This window comes from Bos grunniens, chromosome 6 (assembly GCF_055505025.1).
Source record: "Bos grunniens cultivar Pamir isolate PY7600 chromosome 6, Bosgru_T2T1.0, whole genome shotgun sequence".
Lineage (NCBI taxonomy): Eukaryota > Metazoa > Chordata > Mammalia > Artiodactyla > Bovidae > Bos > Bos grunniens.
The window spans coordinates 53,820,919-53,843,916 of record NC_141170.1 but is presented as its reverse complement, the minus strand read 5'-3'; the positions used below and the strand labels follow the sequence as shown (position 1 = coordinate 53,843,916).

Here is a 22,998-nt window from a genome sequence, read left to right as displayed (position 1 = left end):
TGATAAAATGCCTAAAGTTGATTTAAAAGTTACTAATGTTTAAAAGTGATTTTCAACAGAAATAATCAAAAAAAATGGAGTAATGTGTATAAATTTTGAAAAGGCAATAATAGCCATTCTGGGGTTTTGCATACATTGAAAATATGATTAAAAACTGAAGACCACACAAAAATATTTTAATATAAAAACTGAAGTAAATTTTTGCCAGGAGATTTACACCAAAAGAAATACTACACGGCATATGTTTCTAAATGGAAATACACTACTGAAAAGAGGACAGAATATCAGAAAGAGTAATTTCTTGATTAAAGTTAATTGTTGTTCAACATTTAAAAATAATAGTTTCTTTTAGTATTTCAAAATATAGACTGAAAATATGTGAATGTAATAGCAAAAAAAATAAGGACTAGAGTTTATGTAGTAAATGGCTTGTGAGGTCCTCAAATCATGCTAAAGTTACTAATGTATGAGTAAATCTAATAAAGAAGGCATATTTTAATCACTAAAATTGATAAACAATTGTACATATAATAAGATAATGTCAAAAGAAAATAAAATTATAACTAGATGATGAATTCAAAAGAGGGAATGAACTGAGGGAAAATAAAATCTGGATAAAATTGATCGTACAACAACAAAAAAAACAGAGCCAATATATTGGAAACCATGCAACCCCTCACTCACCACCAACCAAATATACACCACCCACAACAACAAATCCATTCAAAGTTGAGGTTTTGCTCTACTGACATAAGAAATAACGATAAACTAGTAATCTTGCAAAACACTCATAAACATCAAAAAGAAATAGGAAAACAGCAAGGAAAGGATCCATACTAAAATGTTGAAGAAATAAGAAATCAAGATCCAATGCAAATTAACTGTGGAAAATCCCCTCAATACACGTAAGCAGGAAGTTAAAAAAAAAAAAAAAAAACAGGTACACACAGTCAAGCAGTCACTCTGGGATAAGAAAAACTTCCTTGTATCATAAATTCAGAAACTAAAAATGTGCCATTCCCCCAACACAAACATGAACATAGGAAGAGATGAATAGGAAATTTATTGAACTTAGGAAAGAAATGGAATACAATATTATAAGATAGAAAAATAAATAAATAAACTAAAAATAATGAATAAAAAACGAGGAAAATATCGAGAATATAAATGAGTTAAAGAGAGAATTCAAAGAGAATGAAAGAAAATAGAAAGCTATGATTAACACGCCTGTAATTGTAGCTTAAAAAGAAAACCAAAACAGTCAAAGAAAATCAATATTCAACACTATAATGCAATAAATAAATAAATCTATTAAATCTATCCAGATTTAATCTATCCAGAAAGAAAACCTGAAATTGCATTTTAAAAAGACATTGATTACCCAGAAAAAAATGTTACCTAAAATGAAAAACTCTAAGATACATCTTAACGAAAGTATTCAGCTGAAAGACAAAGAAAAAATCCATAAAGTCCTCTAGCTTTCATAAAACAGAGATTGAATCAATAACCAGGGCAAGAAAATTGTATTGGCATTAGATTTTCTCAAAAATGACACTACAACTCAACTTCAAAAAAAATAAACCTAATTAAAAAACAGGCAGAGAAACTGAATAGATGTTTTTCCAAAGAAGACACACATATGAAAAAATGTCCAGCATCACTAATATCAAGGAAATACAAATCAAAACCACATTGAGTTATCACCTCATGTCTGCAAGAGGGCTTTATCAAAATGACGAGAAATAACAAGTGCTGGTGTGGATGTAGAGAAAAAGAAGCCCTAGTGTATTGTTGTAAGTGTGTGTGCTCAGTCACTCAATCATGTCTAACTCTTTGTGGTCCCATGGACTGTAACCCACCAGGCTCCTCCGTCCATGGAATTTCCAGGCAGGAATACTGGAGCGAGTTGCCATTTCCTACCCCAGGGGATGTTCCCAACCCAAACTTTGAACCCGTGTCTCTTGTGTCTCTAGCATTGGTGATAGGTTCTTTACCACTAGCACCATCTGGAAAACCCAGGGAACTATTTGTAGGAATGTAAATTGGTAGAGTCACTTTACAGGAAATAGTCTGGAGGGTGTTTAAAAAATTAAAGATAGTTATTCTACCCATTTTTTAATTGGGTTGTTCATTTTTGATGCTGAGTTATATGAGATGGTTCAGTCAGATAATTTGCAAATATTTTTTTTTCCTATTTAGTAGTTTTTCATTTTGTTTTTGATTTCCTTTGCTGTGCAGAAGTTTTAAGTTTAATTAGGCCTCATATGTTTAGTTTTTCTTTTATTTCCTTTGTTTTAGGAGACAGATCTGAAAAAATCTTGCTATGATTTATGTCAAAGACTAATATACTTGTGTTTTCCTCTAGGAGTTTTATAGTTTCCCATCTTACATTTAGGCATTTAATCCATTTGGAGACGTTCAACATCACTAGCCATGTTGCCATTTGCAACAATATGGGTAGGTTTTGAGGGTATTATGCTAAGTGAAACAAGTCAGAGTAAAACAAAGTAAATTTAATCTCATATGTGTAATCTAAAAAACAGGCAAACAACCCTTCCCCCCCCTCCCCTGCCAAATGCAGACTAATAGATACAGAAAACAGTTAATTGGTAGAAAGGAGAGTGGTGGGTTAGGGACAAAATAGGTGAAAGGGATTAAGAGGTACAAACCTACATTTATAGAATGAATGGGTATATAATATAAAGCATAAAAAATATGATCAATGATAGTTTTATATTTTATGGGACCAGACAATTACTAAATGTATCATGGTGACCATTTCATAATGTAAAGAAATGCCAACCACAAAGTAGTACACTTGACACAATACTGTACCTCAAATATATATATATATTTAAAAGAAACACACGAAGCACATCAACTCTGAAACAGTCTAATAAAAGAAAACTCAGTGAAAGAAAGCCTGAACGAAGAATATTATATGCAGCCAATGTGTCCTTCAAGCACTGGGTCAATGAAAAAGAGTTTTCAATGTAGAAAAACTTCTAAAAATATATACTAGATTGGAGAGAACTGGGAAAATAGCAGAAGAAAAAAATGCTAATGATGAGCCTTTTAACACATATCCATGCAGATCAAATACTAAAACAAAGACTGAGACAAGGATGTGAGACTATTTACAGTTGTTATATGTTGTTGTAAAGCAGAAAATATGTTAACTAAAAATAATAAAGCATTGGAGAGGAAAAATTAAAACCTAGAAAAAGCTTGCTGTTTCATGGATAATAGGTGGGAGTTAAATTATACCAAAATCATCTGATAATAGAAAGATCAAAGACTTTAAAAAAGGGGACTAAGCCCATTAGGAAAGTTAAAACTATAAAGGTAAAGTAGAACAAAAATATAAAGGTTTGAAAATACTAAAATATAAACATTATCAATTAAAGTGCAAATAATCCAATCTCATATAGAAAGACAGTAACTATGACTAAAATGTTATGAAAGAATTGAGAACAAACCTATCAGTCATATTGACAAATATAATGGAATCAAATGATCTGTTAAAAGAAAAAAAACAAATTGTCTTTATCTTGGACTACAGAACAAGACCTAATGACATGGTGCATACAAGCGACATAGCTAAAACAAAGTGATCAACAGAGGCAAAATTAATGAAGACAAAAAGATACAGGCAAGTGGAAACAGTAAGAATACTAGGATTAGCAATATCTTGATATTAGATAAAGGAAAATGTAAGTCAAAAAGCCTTGTGATCTGCTATGCTCAGTCATGTCTGACTCTTCGAGAGCCCATGGACTGTAGCCCATCAGGCTCCTCTGTCCATGGGATTTTCCAGGCAAGAATACTAGAGCAGGTTGCCATTTCCTCCTCCAGGGAATCTTCCCAACCCAGGCACTGAACCCATGTCTCTTGTGTCTGTTGCAGTGGCAGGCAGTTTTTATTCTTTACCACTGAGCCATCAGGGAACCCCAAAAAAACGTTATAGGTGTGACAAATAGCTGACAAGTAAGTTCTCTTTTTAATGTTTAAATCCACAAGTCAGTATGAAGCTATAACACACAATTTTTCTACACTAAATAAAATGCAGCCACCTTTGCTTCTCTGGTGGCTCAGCAGTAAAAGAATCTGCCTGCAATTCAGGAGATGCAGGTTCAATCTAGAAGGGTCTGGAAGGGCCCCTGGAAAAGGAAATGGCAACCCTTCCCAGTATTCTTGCCTGCAAAATCCCATGGACAGAAACTTAGTGGATTACAGTCCATGAAGTCACAAAAGAGTCAGACACAATGACTAAACAAAAACAAACAACATTTATGAGGTAAAATATACAGGGAAGAAGAAGAAAAAAAAAAAGGAAACACAAATAGTAACACATCAAAACTTAAAGAGGGAAAATAAATCATTAAATTTCAAGCTCAAAAAACACAATACAAAATAAAATAAACAAAATAAAATGAAAGTTATAATAAAGACAGAGTAGGAATTATGAGATAGTTAATAGAAAACACTAGAATGCATTTGCTATTATTATAAATGGAAATCCTGAAAAAATCCCACTACTCATAATTTTCATGATTAGAAAAAATGGGGTAATAATACAAAATATGAAGTAGGAAATAACAAATGGGAACTAAACATTGAAGCAGAGAAAAAAAATGATCAAAAGATTAACTATTTCCAAATAGCACAAGACCTGGATGAATTTATATGGAATTCTACCAAATTTCCAAGAGTCAGACAATGCCAACACCTGGACAAAGAAAGTGTTAGACCTTTGTTGAGCATCTTTTCACATGCCTCTTGGCCATCTGTATGTCTTCCTTGGAGAAATGTCTATTTAGGTCTGCCATTTTTTTGATTGGGTTGTTTGCTTGTTTTATATTGAGCTCCATGAGCTGTTCATATATTTTGGAAATTAATCCCTTGTTAGTAAATTCATTTGCAAATATATTCTCCAACTCTGAGGGATGTTTTTTCATTTTGTTTATGGTTTATTTTGCTGTGTCAAAGCTTTTAAGTTTAATTAGGCCCCATTCAACATCATTGTTTACTAGAGAAATACAAATCAAAACTATAATGAGGTATCATCTCACCCCAGTCAGAATGGCCATCATCAAAAAATCTACAAACAATAAGTGCTGGGGAGGGTGTGGAAACAAGGGCATATACACTGTTGGTGGGAATATAAATTGATACAGCCACTGCAGAGAACAGCATGGAAGCTCCTTTAAAAACTCAGAGGGTAACAGGCAGGAAGGCCAGGGGTCTCCAAATGGAGGAAATAGGCTGCAAGTGTCAGACATTTTTATCTCTCTTAATCAGCAGGAGGAAACAAACTAGCGAAATTTTTTTCCTTCTCTATACAAATTTAAAAGGAGGTTTCTCTTAAAATACTATGTTGCCATAATGACCCCTGGTTTCACCTGAAGTTAACTATTCTCAAACCTTGAGTTAACCAATGCATTTCTCTTATGGAAATGTTTGTCTTAAGCTATGTTAATGTACTATGCATTTACCCCAAACTCTGTCTTCAAGTCAGGTTCCTCCTAATGGCTCAGAACCTACTTGACAAACCAGTATGTTATACTCAGATATTGTTCCCCTAATTTATGTAAACAAAACTATTTTTATGGTAATCTGCCCTTCTACAAGATTCAAGTCAATCATTTTATGGCCCGAGATGAATCATCTGGTGCCAAGATTATCCCAAAATGCATTTTATGGATGAGGGGCCTGGTGCCATTCTGAGTTTTAAGACATTCCTTTCTTTCATTGACAGACTGCTAGTCACTATATAACATCCAGTTGAAGACTAGCAGGGGGGTACTATTTCTGCCTCCTTCTGATGCTTATGTCAGAAGCTTTCTCTATCTCCTTTATACTTTAATAAAACTTTATTACACAAAAGCTCTGAGTGATCAAGCCTCGTCTCTGGCCCAAGATTGAATTCTTCTCCTCCAGAGGCCAAGAATCCTGGCGTCTTTTCGTTCAGCAACAACCTTTCAAATCTGAAATAGAGCTACCATACGATCCAGCAGTCCCACCCCTGGGTAGATATCTGGAGGAAAGCATGATTTGAAAAGATTCATGTAGCCCAATGTTCTTTTCATTTTTGTTTAGTTGCCAGATCATGTCTGACTCTTTTCTGACCCCATGGACTGTAGCCTGCCAGGCTCCTCTGTCTGTGGGATTTTCTGGGCAAGAATAACTGGAGTGGGTTGTCATTTCCTTCTCCAGGGGATCTTCCCAACCTAGGGATTGAACCTGCATCTCCTGCATGCATTTCCTGCATTGCAGATGGATTCTTTTAATGCTAAGCCACCAGGGAAACCCAACCCCAATGTTTAGTGCAGCACTATTTACAACAGCTAGGACAAGGAAGCAGTCTAAATGTCCATCAACAGGGCGAATGGATAAAGAAGATATGGTACATATGTCTCTTTCAATTCTGGTTTCCTCAGTGTGTATGCCCAGCAGTGGGATTGCTGGATCATAAGGCAGTTCTACTTCCAGTTTTTTAAGGAATCTCCACACTGTTCTCCATAGTGGCTGTAATAGTTTGCATTCCCACCAACAGTGTAAGAGGGTTCCCTTTTCTCCACACCCTCTCCAACATTTATTGCTTGTAGACTTTTGGATCGCAGCCATTCTGACTGGCGTGAAATGGTACCTCATTAATCACAGCACTGTTTATAATAGCCAGGACATGGAAGCAACCTAGATGTCCATCAGCAGATGAATGGATAAGAAAGCTATGGTACATATACACAATGGAGTATTACTCAGCCATTAAAAAGAATACATTTGAATCAGTTCTAATGAGGTGGATGAAACTGGAGCCTATTATACAGAGTGAAGTAAGCCAGAAAGAAAAACACCAATACAGTGTACTAACACATATATATGGAATTTAGAAAGATGGCAACAATAACCCTGTCTACGAGACAGCAAAAGAGACACTGATGTATAGAACAGTCTTTTGGACTTTGTGGGAGAGGGAGAGGGTGGGATGATTTGGGAGAAGGGCATTGAAATATGTATAATATCATATATGAAACAAGTCACCAGTCCAGGTTCAATGCACGATACTGGATGCTTGGGGCTGGTGCACTGGGACGACCCAGAGGGATGGTATGGGGAGGAAGGAGGGAGGAAGGTTCAGGATGGGAAACACACGTATGCCTGTGGGGGATTCATTTCGATATATGGCAGAACCAATACAATATTGTAAAGTTTAAAAATAAAATAAAAAAAGAAGATATGGTACATATATACAATAGAATATTCCTCAGCCATAAAAAATAAATAAATAAAGCCATCTGCAGCAACATGGATGAATCTAAAGATTGTTATACTCAGTGAAGTAAGTCTGACAGAAGGAAATAAAGATTATATGATGTCGCTTATATATGGAATCTAAAAAAAATGTACAAATGAACCTATTCACAAATAGAAATAGAGTCACTGATGTAGACAACAAACTGATGGTTCCCAAGGGGGAAGCAGGTGGGAGGGAGGGAGGGATAAATTGGAAAAAATTGAAATTCACATATATACACTACTATCCATAAAATAGATAACTAATAGGAATCTAATAAATAGCACAGAGAACTCTACTCAATACTCTGCAATGACCTATATGGAAATAGATCTAAAAAAGCATGGATATATGTATACATACAACTGACACACTTTGCTGTACAGCAGAAATTAACACAACATTATAAATCAACTATACTCAAATAAAAATTAATTTTAAAAAGTGCTAGACCTTTGAGAATGAAGGAAAATACCCTTTCATGAAACAAATGTAAAAGGGTAACAAAACATATGAAAACGTTACTCAAAAATAAAATGGAAAATGAATATCACTTATAAATACCAATGCAAAAATACTAAATAATATATTAGTAAGCAGAATCCAACACCTTGATAAGTGTCTTAGTCCAGAATTCAAACATCTTTATCTTTAGTAAGATCAGTATCTTACTAAAATATCAATATTTAGTAAGAATTTGTAAGAAAGTAAGAATTAGTAAGAAACTATTGATCCAGAATTCAAATAGTTTCAATTACTATTATATACCATACTAATAGATTTAAGGAGGGTAAAACTCAAACTTATGTCCATAAATGTTGAAAAAGACTGAAAAATTTCAACACTGATTCTTGATTTTAAAACTAAATCAAATGAATCAAGGGATAAGTTCTTAATGTGACTATTCATATAAAGGAATACTTGAATCATTTCCCTAAGAATGAGAACAAGGAAAAGTTATCCATTATCTCCGTTATTATTTATTATATTAGACTATGAGACATTGTAATGTTTTTAGACAAGAGAATTCAATTAGTTTCATATGAATTGGTAAAGAAAAAAGATTTTTTTGCATATGGTATGATAGTAAAATTTTGAAAAGAAATAATGCTTAAACTAATAAAAATTGATTAAGCTAAAAGGATATAAAATAAACATTCATAAATCAATAGCACTAAAATACAAAAACAATAATCAGAGGATATTATGTTTGAGGAACTATCATTTATGGAAGAAAAACTTAAATGTTTAGGATTCAATTTAACAAATGTGACAAAAATCAATGACTAAATCTTAAAACATTCCAGAGAGATAGAAAATAAGCATGAAGATTTAGAAAGACAGCCCATGTTCCTGTTTTAAATGACTCAATATTATAAAGATGCTAGTTCTCCCAAAGTTAATTCATAAGTTTGACAGAATCTCAATAAAAATACCAACAAATCTTTTTCAAGTGAAACTAAACTTGTTGTTGTTCCTATATACAGGAATAAACCTCATTCATATATATATATATATATATATATATATATATATATATATATATATATATATAAAGACACACAATAGCCAGGAAAACTTAAAAGGAAAAACAAACTAAAGTGAAAATATGAGGTGGGGCTAGCTTTAGGTCAGGCATTAAAATACTTTAAAGGCATTACAAGTACCAAAATACTGTTGAATCTCTACTGTTAATGTAGTGTAGTGGCAAATAAATAGAAAAACAAGTAAGAAAATGGAATAGAAAGGTCATAAATAACCAAAATACATAAGAAAATACAATATACAGTTGACATCTCACATAATGGAAGCAAAGATTGACTTTTTAATAAATCATGCTGAGTCAACAGAAAAGCCATTTGAAAAAGATAAAAATTAGATTCATACTTTACACCATTCACAGGATAAAGTTCGAGTGCATTAGGGAATTAAATGAAATAAAACCATACAAATGCTTAAAGTAAACATAGTTGGATTCCATTCAAAGTGGAATATAATCAGTAACACTGAAACCAAACTGGTAAAAAATGGGTAACATAACAACACTGAATGGGGATAGGGAAGAACAGAACTAAGTAATTTTGGGGAACAGTGTTTTCATTACAGACTTCAAAGATAAATACAAAACTAATTGTATACGAATGCTTTATTCATGTTAGTTAATTTTTAATAGACCTGTTAAAATTATAGAACAACTTTATGTATTTATTAGAATTGAACAAATAAGAAAATATACAATGGGAAGATGAGAACCAGGTACCTATTTGTTGGAAAAAAGAAGTTATAAATAAGGAAAAGTGAAAGGTTTGGATTCATGGTTCATAATACATGTACATATGGATATACACAGGAATGTGTGAATGTGTAGGTAGAACATATATTTTCTCCATCTGTCCAATGAAGTCAAGAAGCAATGACCCTCAATATTAATGAATATACCAAGGACCCTTGTAGGGGTGTCTGACATGGGCGACCCCATGGACTTATACAGTCCATGGAATTCTCCAGGCCAGAGTACTGGAATGGGTAGCCTTTCCCTTCTCCAGGGGATCTTCCCAACCCAGGAATCCAACCAGGGTCTCTTGTATTGCAGGCAGATTCTTTACTAACTGAGCAATCAGGGAATCTTCCTTCATAGCTCAGTTGGTAAAGAATATGCCTGCAAAACAGGAGATCCAGGTTTGATTCCTGAGTTTGGAAGATTCCCTGGAGAAGGAAGAGGCTACCCACTCCAGTACTCTTGCCTGGAGAATGGTATGGACAGACGAGCCTGGCAAGCTACAGTCCATGGGATCGTGAGAGTCGGATGACTTAGTAACTAAACCACTACCACCACCAAGAACCCAGATTTTGGTTTCTAAATATCATTCTACAAAAAGTGGAATCAGGGTCTTCTGTAATGAGTCGGCTCTTTGCATCAGATGGCCAAAGTATTGGAGCTTCACCTTCAGCATCAGTCCTTCTAATGAATATTCAAGGTTGACTTCACTAAGGATTGAATGGTTTGATCTCCTTGCAGTTCAAGAAACTCTAAAGAGTCTTCCCTAGCACCACAATTCAAAAGCAGCAATTCTTTGGTGTTCAGCCTTCATTAGGGGGCTTCACTCATTGCTCAGTTGGTAAAGCTGGTAAATCAGCCTGCAATAAAGGGGATCAGGGTTCGATTTCCAGGCAGGTAAGACCTCCTGGAGAAGGAAATGGCAACTCACTCCAGTATTCTTGCCTGGAGAATCCCATGGAGAGAGGAGTCTGGCAGGCTACAGTCCATGCGGTCACAAGAGTCAAACATGACTTAGCGACTAAACCACCACAGCCTTATTTATGGTTCTACTCTTTCATCCATACATGACTACTGGAAAACGCATAACTTTGACTATAGGGACCTTTGTTAATAAAGTGAGGTCTCTGCTTTTAATAAACTGTCTAGGTTTCTCATAGCTTTTCTTCCAAGGAGCAAGCGTCTTTTAAATTTGTAGCTGCAGTCACCATTTACAGTGATTTTGGAGCCCAAGAAAATAAAATCTGTCACTACTTCCACATTTTCTCCTTCTATTTGCTGTGAAGTGATGGGACCAGATACCATGATCTTAATTTTTTGAGTGTTGAGTTTTAAGCCAGCATTTTCACTCTCCTCTTTCACCCTCATCAGGACACTCTCTGCTTTCTGCCATTTGAGTGGCACTATCTGCATAGCTAAGGTTCTGATATTTCTCCCAGCAATCTTGACTTCACTTTGTGATTCATCCAGCCCAGCATTTCACATGATGTATTCTGCATGTAAGTTAAACAGGGTGACAATACACAGCTTTGTCATACTCCTTTCACAATTTTGAACCAGTAAGTTGATGCATGTAAGGTTCTAACTATTGCTTCAGGCTTCACAGGAGACAGGTAGGGTGGTCTGTTATTCCCATCTCTTTAAGAATCTTCCAGTTTGTTGTGACCCACATAGTCAAAGGATTTAACATAGTTAATGAAGTAGAAGTAGATGTTTTTCTATAAATCCTCTGCTTTTTCTATAATCCAATGAGTGTTGGCAATTTGATCTCTAGTTCCTCTGCCTTTTCTAAATCCATCTTGTACATCTAGAAATTCTCAGTTCATGTACTGCTGAAGCCTAGCTTGAAGGTTTTTTAGCATAACATTATTAGTATGTGAAATAAACACAATTTTATGGTAGTTTGAACATTTTTTGGCACTGCCTTTCTTTGGGATTGGAATGAAAACTGACCTTGTCCAGTCCTGTGCCCACTGCTGAGTTTTCCAAATTTGCTGACATATTGAAAGTAGCACTTAAACAGTGTCATCTTTTAGGATTTTAAATAGCTCAGCTTGAATTCTATCACGTCACTGGCTTTGTTCATAGCAATGTTTCATAAGGTCCAGTTAAGTTCACATTCCAGGATGTGTGGCTCTAGGTAACTGAACACACCATAGTGGTTATCCGGGTCATTAAGACATTTTTGTATAGTTCTTTTGTATATTCTTGCCACCTCTTCTTAATTGTTTCTGCTTCTGTTAGGTCTTTACTGTTTCTGTTCTTTATTGTGCCCATTCTTGTAGGAAATGTTTCCTTGATATCTCAAATTTTCTTGAAGAGGTCTCTACTCTTTCCCATTCTATTGTTTTCCTCTACTTCTTTGCATTGTTCATTTAAGAAGGTCTTCTTTTCTTTCATGTTGTTCTCTTGAATTCTGCATTCATTCAGGTATATCCTTCCCTTTTCCCCTGCTTTTCGCTTCTCTTCTTTCCTCAGCTATTTGTAAAGCCTCCTTAGACAACCACTTTGCTGTCTTGAATTTCTTTTCCTTTGGGATTGTTTTGGTCTACCAGATCTAATCTCTCTATCAGATCTAATCCCTTGAATCTATTTGTCAGTTCCACTGTATAACTGTAAGGCCTTTGATTTAGATCATACCCGACTGGCCTAGTGATTTTTCCTACTTTCTTCAATTTAAGTTTGAATTTTGCAATAAGGAACTGATGATCTGAGCCACAGTCAGTTCCCAGTCTTGTTTTTGCTGATTGTATAGTGCTTCTCCATCTTCGGTTGCAAAGTTTATAATCAATCTGATTTCAGTATAGACCATCAGGTGATGTCCATGTATAGATTTGTCTCTTGGGTTGTTGGAAAAGGGTGTTTGCTGTGACCAGTGCATCTCTTGGCAAAACTCTGTTAGCCTTTGCCCTGCTTCATTTTGTGAGCACACGTGCAGAAAAGCACAAAATATCAGTCTGTGGTATTCTTGGCAAAAATGCATAAGCACAATTTAATAATGAAGATATCAGACAAATTGAGTGGTTTACTCTGGCTAATATACTTTAAAGTTATCAAGTTCATGTACCAAAAAGAAAACTGAGAAACTATATCAGATTGGAGGAGAGTATGGAGACATGAGAACAAAATGCAATGTGTGATCTTGGTTAGGGTTCTGAACTAGAAAAAGGGTCATTAGTGAAGTATCCAGCATCATTTGAATAGGTCTATAGATTAGTTAATATTATCGTATTGATACTACTAGTTCGTTGATTTAGGTAATGGTTCTATGATTACATAAATGTTAACAGTACATTTAAAGGTTTATGGGAATTCCATGCATAGATAGCATTTTGTTGTTGAGTCACTTAGTCATGTCTGATTCTTTGCAACCCCATGAACTGTACCCCTCCAGGTTCCTCTGTGAATGGGATTTTCCAGGCAAGAATACTAGAATGGATTGCCATTTCCTTCTCGAGGCAATCTTCCTGACCCAGACATTGAACCCACATTTCCTCTATATGCAGGAGAATTCTTTCTACTGCTGAGCCACCAGGGAAGCCCATATAGTATTTTACTAAGTCTAAATTCTATTTTGAAATGAAATATTTAAATCAATGTAGGAACACAGGAAATTAAATAAACAAAAAATAAATTAACATAATAAACAAAATAGTGACATTTAAGAAATTTGACAAAGCCAATATTTGATTTTATGACAACTGATAAAAAGTTTTAAGTCCTTCAAGATTTATTCATAAGTGAAAGAATAGTTTATCAGTATGAGTGATAAAGGGGAAAAATCCTTAGTGCTAAAAATCACTAAAAATATCACAAAAGCTTTATGAAACAATTTAACATTAGTAAATTTAAATTCCTTGAAAGCCCACCAAAACTGATTATTGAAATAATGGAACTGTTAAAAATTTTTCCTAAAATGCAAACTCTAGGTCAACATGATTTTACCAAATAATCTTTTCAAATTTCTAAAAGAAACAGTATCCATTTTAAATAACTCTTTCAGTGAAGAGAAAAATGGGGAACCATAACTCATTTGTAGATGCTAGCATAATCTTGACTCTATAACTGAAAAAAAAATTTTTTAAGCAAAATAACTAATTTTCTTCCTGAACATATATATAAAATTCTAAAATAAAATATTATCAAATTGAATCTAGTGATATATTAAATATCTTACCATGTAACAACCAAGTGACATATAAGCATGCAAATTTGGTTGATGTTTTAAAAATCAGTCAAATTTATAAAACAAATGGTAAGTAGAATAAACAGCAAAATATGATCAATATGATTGCTTCGAAAGATGCACAGAAATCATTTTAAACATTAGGGAGGAAGAAAGAGCCCTAGCAAAATTTTTGAAAATGAAGTAAAAATTCATTAGTTGAAAAATGGACACTATTTGCAAAGTAGTCATTATTTGTAATAATCACCATTCAATAAATAAAGTTGATAAATTCAGCAAGGCTGCTGAGGCTACAATAGATAGCAAAATGTCTATCATATTTCCATATGCTGCTAATAAACACTTACAAAATAAAATTTAAAAAAAATTTATGCTTATATAAAAACTCCAAATACAGATAATTACATCTAGCAAAATATGTTCAGAACTTCTTTCAGAAAACATTAATAAAAATAGAATACCTATAGAAGGATATATGATGATCATGAATTTGGTTTGGAAAAATTCAATATGGTAACATTTCAATTTCCCTATATTGATCATAGATTGAATACAATTTCAATAAAAATTTTTGCTGACTTATTAATGTATTTTGCTCCTTTGTTTTAAATTGTCACAGGAGAAACAGAAGTTAATCATGTTATAAGAGGTATACAAAAATGCACAGAACTGAGACTAACAATTTTGACAAAGAAGAACAAAACTGGATTACCTACGCTAAATATACTCTCAAGGCTTATAATTCTACATTATCTAATACAGTGCAGCAGTACTTTACAGAATTAGAACTCTTAGTTACATTTGAAATATTCTGTTTAATGAAATATCTCAGCATTTCATCAAAACTTTGATGGCTATTTTATCAAAACTTTGCCATTTCACCCTTTGTTGTAGCAGTTGTAAAATAATGACATAAAAAATATTTAGATATCTTTCTTCCCACATCAAACTGTGAATCTTTTGAAGCAGTACCAGTCCAACTAATAACTGTCAAACCTAGCAGTTTATAACATTTGTCAGAAAATCAAAAAATATGAGATATGATTAAAATAACATCAGCAAGTGTGGCTTTCATAGGCACTAAAATCCAAGAATGATTACTCAAACTTACCTCCTATATCTGGGCGAAGTTTATTGTCATAGCCTTGAAGCAAGGAGTTGAGAATTTGTGTTATATCTCCTTCGTGAATCTTTGGTGCCAAGACCCAAGTTTTGTTCACTGTTAAGTCCTCATCATCTTCATCATCTGCTTTATCAACACTAAGGAATTCAAAGAAAAATTTGTATGATAGTTCAGTCAAAGGAGGATTTTAAAAAATAGTTTAAGGTTGCTATAATTGTATATGGGAGTAATAAGAGGTGAAAAAAAGCATTAGAAATATCTTATACTAAGTAAGCCTAATACCTAATACCTTCATCATATGAACTGTCCTGTTTCAATAATATTCAAAAATGAAGAAATCAATACAAGGAATAATCGTGTATATTAATATAATAAAATTTTCCCATCCCACAACTGTTATTTACAATGACAGAGATCATGCAGATAATAGTGTAAGTAGTGGCCCTAGATTTGTGCAGATCACAATCTGTAGAGTCATATACAGTGATTCTAAACCAGACAGTAAAATAAAAATTAAAAGGTAAATATATATAGGAAAAGTTACAATAATTAGTCTAGTAAATGTATTTAAAATGCAAGTATAAAAAAGAAGACAAGGAAAGATGAGTGAAATAGAGTTCAAAGAATAAAAGGAAGAAGTATTAAATACATCTGGTCACAGCAAACACCCTCTTCCAACAACACAAGAGAAGACTCTATACATGGACATCACCACATGGTCAACCGAAATCAGATTGATTATATTCTTTCCAGCCAAACATGCAGAAGCTCTATAGAGTCAGCAAAAACAAGACCAGGAGCTGACTGTGGCTCAGATCTTGAATTCCTTATTGCTAAATTCAGACTTAAACTGAAGAAAGTAGGGAAAACCACTAGATCATTTAGGTATGATCTAAAGCAAATCCCTTAATATCATACAATGGAAGTGACAACCCTTATGATTATACAGTGAAAGTGACAAATAGATTCAAGGGATTAGATCTGATAGACAGAGTGCCTGAAGAACTATGGACAGAGATTCATAACATTGTACAGGAGACAGTGATCAAGATCATCCCCAGGAAAAAGAAACGCAAAAAGGCAAAATGGTTGTCAGAGGAGGCCTTACAAATAGCTGTGAAAGAAGAGAAACAAAAGGCAAAGGGGAAAAGGAAAGAAATACCCATTTGAATGCAGAGTTCCAAAGAATAGCAGGGAGAGATAAGAAAGCCCTTCTCAATGATCAGTGCAAAGAACAGAGGAAAACAATAGAATGGGAAACACTAGAGATCTCTTCAAGAAAATTAGAGATACCAAGGGAACATTTCATGCAAAGATGGGCAAAATAAAGGACAGAAATGGTATGGACCTAATAGAAGCAGACAATATTAAGAAGAGGTGACAAGAATACACAGAAGAACTGTACAAAAAAGATCTTCACGACCCAGATAATCACGATGGTATGATCACTCACCAGAGGCAGGCATCCTGGAATAAGAAGTAAAGTGGACCTTAGGAAGGGTCACTATGAACGAAGCTAGTGGAGGTGATGGAATTCCAGTTGAGCTATTTCAAACCCTAAAAGGTGATGCTGTGAAAGTGCTGCACTCAATATACCAGCAAATTTGGAAAACTCAGCAGTAGCCACAGGACTGGAAAAGGTCAGTTTTCATTCCAATCCCAAAGAAAGGCAATGCCAAAGAATGCTCAAACTACCACACAATTGCACTCATCTCACATGCTAGCAAAGTAATGCTCAAAATTTTCCAAGCCAGGCTTCAACAGTATGTGAACTGTGAACTTCCAGATGTTCAAGGTGGATTTAGAAAAGGCACAGGAACCAGAAATCAAATTGCCAACATCTGCTGGATCATCGAAAAACCGAGAGAGCTCCAGAAAAAATATCTACTTTTGCTTTATTGACTATGCCAAAGTCTTTGACTGTGTGGATCACAACAAAGTGTGGAAAATTCTGAAAGAGATGGGAATACCAGACCACCTTACCTGCCTCCTGAGAAATCTGTATGCAGGTCAAGAATCAACAGTTAGAATTGGACATGGAAAAACAGACAGTTCCAAATTGGGAAAAGAGTCCATCAAGGCTGCATATTGTCACTCTGCTTATTTAACTTATATGCAGAGTACATTATGAGAAATGGTGGACTGGATGAGGCACAGGCTGGAATCAAGACTGTTGGGATAAATCTCAATAATGTCAGATACGTAGATGACACCACCTTTATGGCAGAAAGCGAAGAAGAACTAAAGAGCCCCTTAGTGAAAGTGAAAGAGGAGAGTGAAAAAGTTGACTTAAAGCTCAACAATCAGAAAACTAAGATCATGGCATCCAGTCCCATCACTTCATGGCAAATAGCCAGTGAAACAATGGGAACATTGACAGACTTTATTTTGGGGGGCTCCAAAATCACTGCAGATGGTGACTATAGCCATGAAATTAAAAGACACTTGCTCCTTGGAAAAAAATCTATGACCAACCTAGACAGCATATTAAAAAGCAGAGACATTACTTTGCCAACAAAGGTCCATCTAGTCAAAGCAATGGTTTTTCCAATAGTCATGTTGGACTATAAAGAAAGCTGAGCACCAAAGAATTGATGCTTTTGAACTGTGGTGTTGGAGACGGCTCTTGAGAGTCCCTTGGACAGTGAGGAGATCCAACCAGTCTATCCTAAAGGAAATCAATCATGAATATTTATTGGAAGGACTGATGCTGAAGCTGAAACTCTAATACTTTGGCCACCTGATACGAAGAACTGACTCATTTGAAAAGACCGTGATGCTGGAAAAGATTGATGGTTGGAGGAGAAGGGGATAATAGAGGATGAGATGGTTTGATGGCATCACTGACTTAATGGTATGAGTTTGAGTAAGCTCCAGGAGTTGGTGTTGGACAGGGAAGACTGGAGTACTGCTGTCCATGGGGTTGCAAACAGTCATACCCAACTGAGTGACTGAACTGACCAAACTGATGCTTCTTCCTTCTAAGTCAGAAGAACCCAGACCCCAGACATTTATTCCAACAATTTGGTTGAAAATTGTGTTTTCAAATCATTAAGTGAATGACTCACTCTTCATATATACATGATTGAAAACTCTGATTATCAATTTTAGGACTAGAATTTAGACTTTAGGGATCAAATAACCCACTGCCTTTATTTTATAAAGAGGAAACTGAAGTTTGTAGGGAACTAAAGAAAGCACAAACTCATTTGTTTGCAAAACTGAAACTCAAACCCTGGTCCTACAGCTAATGCTTCCTGTTAACCTGTGTGTTTAATAAGCATAAAGCTTCAATTTACTTATGAATTATATTAGAAACATATTGTGGTAGTAATATGTGTGTGTGAGTGGGTGGGTGTGTGTGTGAGCTCAGTCTCTCAGTCATGTCCAACTGTCTGTGACTCCCTGGACTCTAGCCACTAGGCTCCTCTGTCTATGGAATTTTCCAGGCAAAAATACTTGAGTGGGTGGCCATTTCCTACTCCAGGGGATATTCCCAACACAGGGATTGAGCCCAAATCTCTTGCATCTCCTGCACTGGCAGGTAGATTCTTTACCACTGTGCCACCTGGGAAGCCTCAGTTGTAATATATTTATCTTTGAAAAGTCAAAGTCACTCACTTGTGTCCTACTCTTTGCCAGTCCATGGTATAGTCCATGAAATTCTCCTGACCAGAATACTGGAGTGTGTAGCCGTTCCCTTCTCTAGGGAATCTTCCCAGCACAGGGATCTAACCCAGCTCTCCCACATTGCACACAGATTCTTTACCATCTTTGAGTGAAATCATGCTAGACTTACACTCATCTTTAGTAAATCTTAGTCCCCAGTGAAAATATATATATATATATATAAACTTCTATTGGTAAAATTAGGTAAATCTATAATACATTATTTACTTATATATGTTTCAGAGATGGGCTTCCCTCCCACAATAGATATTGAAGTTTATCATAATAGCTTTAGTTGTCATTTCTACACTATTCATTCAGCTGTCTTTTGCTGTGGACCTAAACATCTTAGCTAATGCAGTCCTTAACTCTTTTATCATTTTTTTCCAGTTTTATTGATACATAATTGACTTACAACATGGTATATATTTAAGGTATACAACACGACGATTTGATCTATGTATACAGCAAGATGACTACCACAGTAAGTTTAGTTAACATTCACCCTTTTTATCCTTTAAACAGTATAAATTAACATTGTAAATAAAAACTTAACCTTTGAAATATGTGTGCCTCATTTCATCTTCACAGTTATTATATTGATAGTTATTAACAGATAATGGGATGTATTAGTCTTCTCAATATTTCTCATCTTCTTCCTGTCAGATAATTATAGTTTTCACTTCACTGGCTTCTAACTTGGTTATGTGACCTGAGTTCTCCTTTCTCAAAGAGAATTATACATCCCTGACCCACTAAACTCAAGTTTGGCTCAGCAGTTTGTTTTGGCTAATGGAATATGTAACGTGTGCCACTGCCAAGCAGAAGATCTAATGTCAATGCATGTTCACCATATCTCTCTTGTCCTTCTGTGAAAAGACCCAGACACACTCAGAGGCTACTACTCCATGACTTGTCTATCAGAGTAAAGGCAACCTGAACAGAGCCACAGTTGACCTACAATGGACACGTGGCCTGAGTGAGAAATAAACATTTAGAATTGTAAGTCACTAAGATTTGGGAGTAGTTTATTACTAGAGTATATAATTTTATCCCTTTTGTAAGCTACTGAGACTTGGGGGGTCTCAGTATACAAATTATTATATATTATATACTGTATTATATTGTATACTGTATATATTATGTGCTGTATATTATATACTGTAATATATTATATTATATACTGTATTATATTATATACTATATATTACCACAGTATACAAATTTTATACTTCTGGTATATTAACAGATTTTTAATGTTCATTCATAATTATTTTGCTGTATTTAACTTAAAGAGTATATACTACTGAAATACAGTTACATGATTTCCTTCAAATAATTTATTTTCTCTCAATAAAAGGTATATATATGTACATAGATACATTCATTTATGAACTAAGGAGTCGAAAACACTGAAGTATTAGGAATCCGTGCTGGTATGTCCTCCAGCAAAATTTTATGAAATTAGAATTGCTGAGATATTGTCAATAACCAAAACTTTAGGGCATACATCTATCTTTAAAACCCAGTTTTATAAAAATAAAAAAATTGATGGATAGAGAAGATCATTACACATATAAGAACTTGATTTTTCTTTGCAATATGATTGTAGTCAAAAGGATGTTCCCAGAAAATATAAAAGCTTTGCCTAATTTTTAGGGCAACAAAATCTTGGTAATCCCAAAAGTACATGCTCACACTGATGTATATTTCCATTTTCACAGAAAGCCCAGAGGTAATATGAAAATTTACCTCAAAGATATTACAAAGCTAACTTCCCTCACTTTTGGCAATAACAGAAAGGAACTTTCATTATATTAATAGCTTATTATTCTACATTTTCTTCTACATTTTCTAAATTGCCTTCAGAATATTAACTACTTTAATATCATACTGGTATTATTTTGTGGATTAAAAAACACTTGTAATAAGTTAAACATAGTTTGTATAGCTTATCAATGTCTCACTGTCTTTAATAGGCTGGAAGATCTGTAACATTTACGTATGTCGAGTGAACATTCATTTGGGAGAAATAAGTAGTATTTTCTTAGGAAATTTCCCTGGGAATTTCTAGACTCATTCTCAAGCACTTCTTTTAAATAATGTGAATAAATATAATTTTATAATTACTGGAAATACATAGACTCCTCAGTATATAATTTTATAATTTGTTTATTTTAATGAGTGATGTTTTCATTTTTATTAACAACTGTTGAGGGCCAGTAATGCACCATTAAGTTCCTATTATGTTTTCAGAACTGTGTGTAAGGTTTCTTCCATATTAAGTTATGTTATTTAACACAGAGTAGCCCTATTAAATAAATATTACTATTCCTATTTTACAAATGAGAAAAAATAGATATACAGAATTTTCAGGACCCACACTATTAAACAATAGAGGCAGAATTTGAAACAAGATTGATGTAGTTTGAAGGCTCATTTTCTCTTTGAAGTTTCCATGGTATCCTATCATTAAACAATCCAGTGTGGTTGAATTTTGAGTCTTCTAATTGATAAGAACACAACACTTGTGGTAAATAGTTAGCAAGTGCATTTGGATTGTGCATGTGTAGGATGCTTAGTCTCTGCCTTGAGTTCTGAGAAGTTAGAATGATAATTTCAAAGAATCACACACGCTCTCTCTAATGAAAAAGATTTTCTAACAGGTATGCTTAATCTTCAATCCAATGCTTTCATTCATTTATAGCAGAAATAACAAGTGCTACAAACATGTTAACTACAGAAAACATAAAGACAAATAAAACTGTATTCCTAAAAAAAGAAAAAAAAAAACTGTATTCCTGATCTAAATGATCTTCTTGTTATTGTTTAGTCACTAAGTCGTGTCTGATTTTTTGGAACCCCATGGACTGTAGCCCACCAGGCTCCTCTGTCCGTGAGATTTTCAAGGCGAGAATACCAGAGTGGGTTGCCATTTCCTCCTCCAGGGGATCTTCCCAACCCAGGGATCAAACCCGAGTCTCCCACACTGGCAGGAAGATTCTTTATCACTGTTCCACTAGGGAAACCCCTAAATGACATTATTTTCTATTAAAGGAGATAATTATTCAAACAATAGGGCTTCTGTGGTAGCTCAGCTGGTAGAGAATCTGCCTGCAATGCACTGCAGTATTCTTGGGCTTCCCTGTGGCTCAGACAGTAAAAATCCAAATGTAACGCAAGAGATCTAGGTTCAGTCCCTGGGTCAAGAAGATCCCCTGGAGGAGAGCATGGCAACCCACTGCAGTGTTCTTGCCTGGAGAATCCCCATGGACAGAGGAGCTTGGGAGGTTACAGTCCGTGGTGTCTCAAAGAGTCAGACATGACTGAGCAACCAATCACAGCACAGCACATTCAAACAATACAGAAAACCATTATATACAAAGATGCTTATCACAGTGTTATGTATAGTAGCACAAACTTTAAACAGTAAGATCATGTTTAAGTAAATTATTATATGCCTATAGCATCTAATGGATTTATCCATTCAATTGGTGATTGTGAAGTGTCTTGTAAAAATATTAAATTATTTTCATAATTGAATGTTATATACAAAGTAACACATAATAATTTGCTTTTATCAAACCCTAGGTATAAAATAGCTAGAATATTTAACAAGAAAGTAGCATAATGAATATATTAAGTATTCTACACTCATGGAGCTATAGAAAATTTAATTTTTTCTGTATATTAATAGTATGCTGCTATAATTTTGTAATATAAATACAAGAAAAGCAGTTCATTTGACATTAATACCTACCTAAAAATGAACTGCCTCTTCCTATACACCAGATAATGCCCTGAGATAAATTTCTAATCATAAAAATTAAATAATTAAATAGAGGCTTTTATGGAGAGAAGTAGAGCTTTATACTCTGCCAGGAAAATGAATGTGGCAGCCCTAAAATGTTGCCACTCGGCTTTCCTGGGATGGGAGTATGGTTTACTGACAGCCCAGGTGCCAGTTCTCTGGACCAGCACTGTGTCTGCACCAGATCCAAGCTCCCCCGGGCAGCTTTCAGGCAATAACTCCACACTGTGGCAATGGTTGGAGAAGGTAATGGCACCCCACTCCAGTACTCTTGCCTGGAAAATCCCATGGACAGAAGAGCCTGGTGGACTGCAGTCCATAGGGTTACGAAGAGTTGGACATGACTGAGCAACTTCACTCTCACTTTTCACTTTCATGCATTGGAGAAGGAAATGGCAACCCATTCCAGTGTTCTTGCCTGGAGAATCCCAGGGATGGGGGAGCCTGATGGGCTGCCGTCTATGGGGTCGCATAGAGTCGAACACGACTAAAGCGACTTAGCAGCAGCAGTGGCAATGGTAGTACAGACCCATTCCTGCAGGACGAGGGACCTCTCTACAGGGCAACTTTGGCTGGATGAATCCAGAAGGCTGACTGCCTTTGTTGAGAGGGCACTCTATTCTGAGACTCTTTT

At 34.9% G+C, this 22,998-nt stretch overlaps 1 protein-coding gene across 1 annotated transcript in view; it reads right to left on the bottom strand.

The window, feature by feature from the left end:
- The window catches only part of GABRG1 (gamma-aminobutyric acid type A receptor subunit gamma1), a 90,512-nt gene that overhangs the window by 49,388 nt on the left and 18,126 nt on the right, over positions 1 to 22,998 (bottom strand). Inside the window, exon 2 of the mRNA XM_086407694.1 lies at positions 14,873 to 15,021. Within this exon, the coding sequence (XP_086263820.1) occupies positions 14,873 to 15,021 (149 nt within the window). The remainder of the gene's footprint in view (positions 1 to 14,872; positions 15,022 to 22,998) is intronic.